General features: G+C 45.4%; 1 protein-coding gene across 1 annotated transcript; it reads right to left on the minus strand.

The window, feature by feature from the left end:
• Positions 1 to 550: 550 nt before the first annotated feature.
• Positions 551 to 2339, minus strand: LOC119289798 (7-deoxyloganetin glucosyltransferase-like). The gene is made up of 2 exons (XM_037569014.1): positions 1724 to 2339; positions 551 to 1596 (listed from the first exon to the last, which is right to left on the minus strand). The coding sequence occupies exons 1-2, from the start codon at positions 2268 to 2270 to the stop codon at positions 659 to 661; spliced, it is 1485 nt and encodes a 494-aa protein (XP_037424911.1). The 5' UTR covers positions 2271 to 2339; the 3' UTR covers positions 551 to 658.
• Between the last annotated feature and the right edge of the window lie 6561 nt (positions 2340 to 8900).

Genomic DNA, 8900 nt, shown 5'->3' on the forward strand with positions numbered 1-8900 from the left:
GATCAAACAAATTATGTACAAGTGCCTACATAATTATTGCACAAATGTTTAAGAAACATGGTTATTGCTACATAAAGCTAGCGCTATGAAAACCGATATAAATCAACTAATGAAATCATGCGCAGACGCCAAATTCTGGAATCAATGTTGGACACCGTGTGAATAATGTTATAAAATAACAATTTTGCTAGAACTCATCTAGATGAGATATAATTTGGTCTCATTCACCTTTTATAGCCATTGGATGTGATGCTATAAGAAGCGTGTGTGCTGACGTGGTTTGTATCTGTTCGTGTTTTTAAAATGAATGTGACCAAAGTATATCTCATCTAAATGAGTTCTAGGTACTCCCTACAAATAATGGAGGTATTTCCATCTCGCAACAAAATGAAGCTTCTTTTCATCAATTCTAGAAAACATGTATATTTCCATCGTCTTCGGCATGTTAACATATCCAAGGTAATCCACGTAACTAACGACTCAAACTATGACTGAAATATGAAAACAAAAACATTGATTACATCTTAATAAACTCTTCGGATTCTTCAAACCGTTTATTTATTATTTAATTATTTTGAAAAAATGACAACCCTGACTTCTCCATATATTGCACTACACACCCATCAACCATTTATTATTTACCAGTTTGCTTGTATCGTCAAGCCAGCAGCACCTCGTGGATGAGCCTATCAACATTGCGCATGGACCTTCCGTCATGCCGCGCTGAGGCAACGGCGCTCTCCTGGAGCTTTAGCGCGCGCCGTCGCATCTCTCGCCCCTTCTCCCCCTCCATGGCCTCCCGCAGAATGGCCTCGACCTCGGCCCTGGTCACCTCTTCCCCAATCTCCATCCCAATGCCCCACTCCGTGCACTTGTACCGGCAATTGGTCTGCTGCTCCGTGAAGAAGGGCCAGCAAACCATCGGCACACCACCGCAGATGCCTTCCAATGATGAGTTCCACCCGGAGTGCGTGAGGAACACCCCTACGGCCTCGTGCTCCAGCACCTTCTCCTGCGGGCACCATGTTGAGAGCATGCTTCGCCCCTCCGTCGCCGCAGAGAACTCTGGCGGAAGTACGGCGTTGTCGTGGCCCTTGACAAGGTCAGGTCGTACGTTCCACAAGAAGGTGTAGCCGCTATTGGCCAGGCCCCAGGCGAATTCCAACAAATGCTCGTTTGACATCACCGTGATGCTCCCAAAATTGACATACACCACTGAGCGCGGCGGCTGGTCGTCGAGCCACCGGAGAGGCTCGTCCTGTTCCTTCCAAAGATTGGAGCCGATGCCGAGGAGAGGGCTATCCTCCGGCACGTTGTTGCGAACTGTCAGATGGAGTGGCCCCACCGTGTAGATGGGCGGTAGGAACTTAGACATGGCATCAAGCAAGGGTGCGTCGAGCTCATCAAAGGTGTTGATGATCACCGCCGATGCCTGCGACATGGCGGTCGTCTCGTGGATGAAGAAGTTGAACATGATGTCATCGGGGTCCGTGGTGCGCACGAAGCTTGGGAGGTCACGCAGCCGCAGGTCCTTGGGCATCGACGGAATCCAGTTTATGATCGTGTCCAAGAATCCATTGGTCAACTGTGACTCATCTGCACCAACAGCAGATTAATTACAGTAAGTATATGTTGCTATTAATGTAAGTTCTTCCGATGTAATAAACTCGGGAGTGCAAGACATCATACTACACCAAAAATATGATCAACCGAGGAGAGAGACATGCATGGATACCTTTGAGAGGGAAGAGACCACGCTCGACTAGACCCTTGTAGTAGCAGTAGCCCATGAAACCACAGGCGCTGGGGGCCCAGAACGTGGCGCAGCGGAGGCCGAGCTGGCGCGCGGCGACAAGAGCGAAACACATGGTGCCATCGGCCACCACGCAGGTCACAGGCGGCAGCGCGCCGCCGGAGGTTCGGGCCTCCTCGTTGAGCTTGATGATGAGCTCCTTGAGCCTCGGGAGGCAGGTCGTCATGGTAGAGTAGGACAGCGCAACGGTGTCCTGCGTGGCATCACGGTCGGACGGCGGAAGGCCATCGGCGATGGCAGCGAACCGGAACGCGGGCAGGCCAAGTAGCCCGCCCACGGCGCCCTGCGGCTGCGAGCGCAGAAGGCGGCGGTGATTGAACTCGGTGTTGACGAAGGTGATGTGGAAGCCCCTGGTGTGGAGCAGCTTGGCCAGCTTCAGCATCGGCGTGATGTGACCCTGCGCCGGGTAGGGGATCATAACCGCGTGCGGCCTCTCAACTGCCGCCAACGACCCCATCCCTACGCCTTGCTCTCGAAATGCCTCACCTGCTTGCTGCTTCACTTGGCTCTCTCGTTCACAAGTCACAATGTTGTGGGTGTGGTTGTGCACTTCTGCTCCTGACATGTTGGTATATATATATATATATACACTATAAAACCACACGGTATGGGTGACAACTAGCTTTGAAATGAAATAAAATTGTGAGACAAGGAATCAAACAAAAATAAGTCACAACGTGCCCACCAGCAGCTCAAGATGCTAATTTGATCTTGAAAGGATTAATTAATTGGTTACTAATTGTGTCGGTTCTCTAGTTTATACTACTTGTTGTGGAGCATGAATCATGTGGACCGAGATCACAATAGTTTGACTTGAAGAAGATTGTGTGATCTGGAAGCACATTACGCTGCAAGCATCACATTCCAGACTATTTTTTTCATTCTTTTCGAAAGAGATTTTTTTATTTGTTTAAGATAATTATTTTTAATTATTATCAAACTGTGGAGCATGCAACATGAGGCCTCTGCGCACGCGCTAAGGACGCGACATGTTCCCTTTCCAGCAAGCTACGCTGCAATAAGTTAAAAAATGGGAGCAACTATTTGCATGCCCGTATGTGAGGTTCCATTCAGAAAGATAAAACTGGCACGGAAAAAGAACAAAAGTGAAAACAAAAGGTAAAAGGAAAGATAAAGACAACGTAAAACGTGTACCAAGGAACAGAAAAAAAAACAAAAAATGGTTACACATGCGCGTTCGAAAAATATATTGAAAACCCATAAAAGAAGCATGTGTGAAAAAATATTGAAAACCCATAAAAGAAAATAAACACGGCAAAAAATGTGCACCAAGGAACGAAAAAAAAGGAAACATCCAAAAAATATGTGTAAAATATTGACATAGGATTTAGATGTGCAATACTTAGAGCACATCTAGATGTGATTTAGCAAAACCGTAAAAAATAATGGTTATCTAGACTGAGAATTAACAAAACCTAAAAATATAACTAACAGCGAGTCATACGTGTTTGCGTAGCTAGATTTAGGGTCGAAAACCAAACCTTCCGAGGCCAGGGAAAGGAAATCTCATCCACCGAGCTATTAACGACTTCCGCCAAGCTCCAGCTTTCACGGGGTCTACTATGTTAGCCCCCGCACCCTCCCACCGGCGCCTTCAACAGGGGCGTGGATGGCCATAGGCAGGCACCGCCTCTCCGTATAGATTTGATCAAAATGGGGCACTGCTAGGCCGTTTCTCTCTCTAGTTCTCCCCGCGCATTCTTCTGTGTTGGTTTCACTGAGTGTTGCAGTACTACTAGACCGGTAGACGTGGATGCCTTAGAGTTGCCATCTACTTCGTCACTAGATAGATGGATCGTCCAGGAGAAAATTCTCGCGGTCGGTAGGTATAGCCTATCTGGGGGAATCCGCGAGCTTCACTGACATCTTCTACCTCTTTTACTCTGTTGATTGTCCATGAGAATATTGTTAAATGTATCATCATAGTGTTCCCAGGCATGCTCGTGCACAACAAAAAAACTGTTATGTGACACATTTCCCTATGGGCAGCTTTGTCATTGCATCATTTAGCGCTTGTCGATCCTACCTGAAGAATTACCAGGCAAGAGGAGTTATCTGCTTTCAGCACACTGCGATGTGGTCGCTTGTTCCGCATATGTCAAACCTCGTTGGTTGTAAGTGGATTGTCGAGGTCAAGCAATGTCTTGATGGTTCAGGGTTGGGTTCCTTGGCAAATCAGTGTCAGCGATGCATTTCTCCATGGATCAATGACGAGCATGTGTATATGCAATAGGCACCCGACTTCAAGGGCTCTTTCTTTCCTCAACATGTTTGCAAGCTCCGAAAGTCTATCTATGAACTTAAGCAACCCCTATAGGTTTGCTACTCTTGCCTTAGCAGCGATATCCTGCACCAAGGCAGATGCATCTTTTTTGAATTTCCAACAAGGTTCAATGGCTATTTATATGCTTGTATTTGTTTACTATATTGTCATTGTTGGTTCCTCCACTCAAGAAGTGGATCTATACTTCACACTCTGTATGTGTCCTTTCCCTATGAGGATCTTCCTCATCTTGGTTACTTCCTTGGGATGAAAGCCACCTACAATTTAGGGGTATGGTGTTATCTCAGGGCAAGTATGCAGATGAGCTAGCAACGGATCTACACCCTAATTCGGATGATACATTCAGCTACTGCGGTATGGTTGGAGCATTGCAGTATCTCACTTTCACTCGCCCTGATATTTTTTGTTGTAAACAAGGTGTGGAAATATTTGACTTGACCCACTGATGTGCATTGAGAGGTTGTCAAGCGCATCTTATGATATGTGAAGGGTATTTTAGCAACATGGCTTCAATCTCGTTGATTAGATTCCACATTGTTAAGTCTTTTACAAAGGCTGATTGGGTAGGGTGTAGCCACGATAGGTGTTCCACAAGTAGATTTATTGTCTTTCTTGTCTCTAACATGATTTCATGAAGTGTCCAGAAACCGCTAACAGTGTCACGTTCTAGCACCAAGGCGGAATATAAAGCCCTTGCAAATGGCTCAACTGAGGTCCCTAGGGTGTAGTTTGATCTTATAGAATTGGGAGTTCCACATGACCACTAGTTCTATGGTGTGATAACTTTGGGGCAACCTACATAACTGTAAACCCAGTGTTTCATGCAAGGCTGAAGCAAATAAAACCGGATTTTCACTTCATTTGAGAGAAGTGGAGCTGTGTGCATTGGATGTTCGTTTGTGCCTTTGGCTGATCAAATAGCAAATGCTTTCACTTAACCTACTAAGAGAAGAACATTTAGAAATAATGAGACACAGTCTCAACCTTGTAACCGATTTAGATTGTGGGGGGTGTTAGCGTGGTTATATCTCGTACATAGTACATGATCACTTAGCGATCATCTCCAATTGTGTAGGGATCCCCCCTCACACACAACTTGTATTTGTAGGGATCTTAGGACAATGTAGATTGTTTTTTTAATTACATCTTGATGGAAAAGTTGTGAGCATTCACTCCCACCTAGTGCAAAAAATGGACGCGCAATTCTCAGCATGGCGATTAAGGAGATAATCACAAGAAATTTATTTTCCAGTTTTACTCTTGAAAAGGGCTGCAAAATACTCGCTCCACGCACCTCAGTACCTAGCATTCATTTATTATGGGTCTTGTGCTGGCTCGTCGTACAGTTGTGATATGTGCATGCATGTAGCGGAGCAATTAATGTGCCCACAACAGCAGTGGCGTAGCTTCAAAGAAAAAGTTGAGCGGCCATTATAAGGAGACAAACAAAATATTCAAATTCTCAGCCATGCTACCAGTTTCTGTAGGCATTCGTCATTAGCCAATAACCTACAGGAGAATTGGTATTGACTCATAAATGAAATTTTTTGGGTGGAAAGAAAATTATTTGTGCCTGTGTAGCCGACAAGTGCTTCTCAGTTCGCGCCCTGATGTGTGCTTGCGCGGCTGCCCTGCCTGCTTACCGGTGCTACATGTCTGTGAGTGAGGCCCCTCCCTATGCTCCACCTTATACAGGTGCTAAGATTGCCATGTAGGTGAAAAATATGGAGTGACAAGGTAATTAGGAGAAGAAAGATGGGTGTGATGACCCCAGAAAGAAACAATGCCAAGCACGTGAACCTAGGCAGAACACTTAAATGAAAGAAGCCCACCAATGCATGAAAAACTTTAGTTATTAAATAATTAAATGCAGGCTGCTTAGCTACAACAAGTTAAGCACATTTGCATTGGGGACTTTAATTGCTTAACTCTTTAATGTGCTTAATACCTCATCTTAGCACCGGCGCATAGGAAGAGGCCTGAGAGGACGGAGCCTTCGTTTAGTGGGCTTACCGGTGATATTGTAGGTGATGGACTGGGCTAGTCTCACCAAAGCATATAAATAAATAAAAGATGCAAAAATCATGGGCAGGCCCTAACTAAGCCCTACCCCTGTCCAAAGGGACGGTACTTTGGTTAGCATCGGGCTATTCTCCCACATGGAACCCTTATTTCCTCAGCCAAATCTATTATGAGACCAACATTAGCAGAGTCGTCATATCAGCCCAATCCCCATAACAACCGCTATTAGGACGATTTTTGTCTAAAAAGGCACTTTAGAAAAGTCGCCATCTTGTCAGGGATCGCCATAATTTGTAGAGCTCCCCCCATGTCTGGGCTCGGAGTTGCCATATATGGCGACTATGTTTACGGAGCTGCTGTGCAGCCGACAACTCTGGCATGATCGTCCAACGATATGTTTTGCCCACACATGTATGGTTGGATCTCAAGCATGGTGCAAATATGGGTTAAGAAGTGATATGTGTGTAGCAAGGTTCCTATGTTATGCGTTGCCTCGACAGCCTATATATGTATGTTATGTGATATGAAGGTTGTCAATATGGCGACCATGTTAGAGTTGCTCGAAGTTGAACGCAAGCACCATGATCATCTCCGATTGTGTAGGGATCTTAGGATCGTGTATACTGATTTGCTGTAGTATTATATTTTTGGCAGACAAGTTGTAATCATGTATCTACAATATGTAGAAGGCAAACCCACGTGGCAGCTCATGGCAAAGCATCTCTTACTTTCTCGAAATAAGAAAGTACACCTATCTTTGTCAGTCGGGGCGGTTGGTCTAAACAATAGCGTGTACCTCGCGATTGGACCCAGCTAAACAATAGTGGCGTGCGCACGCGTGGGGTGTGTGAACTTTGCCCCGGCCGTACTACTCCATAGGAGCACTCACGCACTACTCCCGCTGGCTTGGCCACTGGAAATCACTACTAGGAAAAGCCTAGCAGCAGCGTGGGGCCGTGCGCTACTGATAAGGTGCTATAGCTAACGTGTAGCAGTAGCGCCTGCCATCCCACGCTACTGCTATACATGGATAGCTGCAACGCGTTTCTGTGAACAGTGCTACTGATATTATCTGCAGCGCTTTTTAAAGGCCAGCGCTACTGGTAAGGCGGCGCTACTGCTAACTTTTGCCCATCGCTACTACTAGTTTTATTAGTTTTTTTTTTTCCTGCATATTTGTTTTATATTTGAATAGGCTTTATACAAATTTGTTTTGTATTTGAATAGGCTTTATACAAATGTAATTATAGCATATACATACAACTAGTCTCATCAAATCATGTCATCATCATAATCATCATCCAACACAAAATGGTCTCTCGTCATCATCTCGAAAATAGCGATACAAGTCTTGATTACTTGCAAATACATCGTCATCCATCTAAACAATGATATACGCGAGAAGAGCTATCACTTTGAGTGAGAGCAGAACTATGCAGTACATGAGTTCGTATCCCTCTCTCGCATTAGCGTGAACCTAAACTAACTACTGCCTGTTGCTCGGAAACCGGAAACCGGTACACCTGGGCCTGACACTCCGGCCACTCGTCGTATATATAATCCTGGCGTAGCACTTCTTCGCCATCGATGATCTATGCACCTGCATCGTCACATGAGTCGATGATATGCAACATATATAGTTGAGCAACAGAAAGAGACAGACTTGACAAAAATAGAAACAACATATCATAAGCATAAATAACAAAGTTCATCGTAGCCAAAATGCCCTAACTAGAGTGAACTTCGCTAGTCGAGGAGGAGGACGGTTTAATTACATCACAAATAAAGTTTCACCGTGCATAACTCATAGTTTTGTCATATAGAAAGTATGGACTAAACGGACACATTGTCATATATCAACAATCACTCCACCATGTCGTGCCATCCATCCATGTCAGAGAGATAGTCCTCGAGCTTAGTGAAATGCTTCATGTCGAGACGCTGAGAGGCTATCCATGTTCTGACGTCTTCCCGCGACATTTGTCCTTCTTCGTAGAACATCCCTGTTTTTTCGTCGACCTCCTTCATGATGATTTGGGCAAGTTCGCGCTGGATGTGATAGAACTCAGCTCGAAGTCGATGATCCTCGATATCTCCTACGTTCTTTGCCCATTGCAGAATATGGGCATCGCCTGATCTAGGTGACATGCGAAGGTTCTGGCGATCCCGTCTGTACTCCAGCTTGTGGTGAAGGACATAGAATCCAACATTAAGAGAATCATTCGGTTGCTGGATGCAGCAGAAGTCGGTCTTATAGCTGAAGGCGACCCTGCTGCCCCTTTTCTTCTTGTCCCTAACCTCTCCACCCAGTGATTGGTAGTAAAACATAGCACCGTCGAGAACATCCTTGATGTGGGTGTAATCCTTCCAAGTAAAGAGCGTGGGAGTATCGGGGGTAGAGGATGATGAGGACGGCGCGCCCGCCGCTGCGCAAAATAAATACACCTCAAATTAATTAGCCTCCACCGTGCAAATGAATGATTGAAATTGAAGGAAGGATATCCGCGCGGATGACTTACACGGGATGATAAGGCACGAGAATCGCCTCCTTGTCCTTATTGGCGAGCATGAAACTGACGATGTATACCCTAGCGTATTCACAGTGCTTTGTGTAGACTCCCAAGAAGACCTCATGCATGTAGTACGGGTCAGCGACACAGATATAAGATATCTGCTCAAGCCCAATGATGTAGTTCATGTGCAAGGCATAAAGGCGGACAAACGTAAAATCCAGCTTCTTCACGTGAAACATGTCGAATA

The sequence above is a fragment of the Triticum dicoccoides genome, chromosome 4A (assembly GCF_002162155.2).
Source record: "Triticum dicoccoides isolate Atlit2015 ecotype Zavitan chromosome 4A, WEW_v2.0, whole genome shotgun sequence".
Taxonomy (NCBI): domain Eukaryota; kingdom Viridiplantae; phylum Streptophyta; class Magnoliopsida; order Poales; family Poaceae; genus Triticum; species Triticum dicoccoides.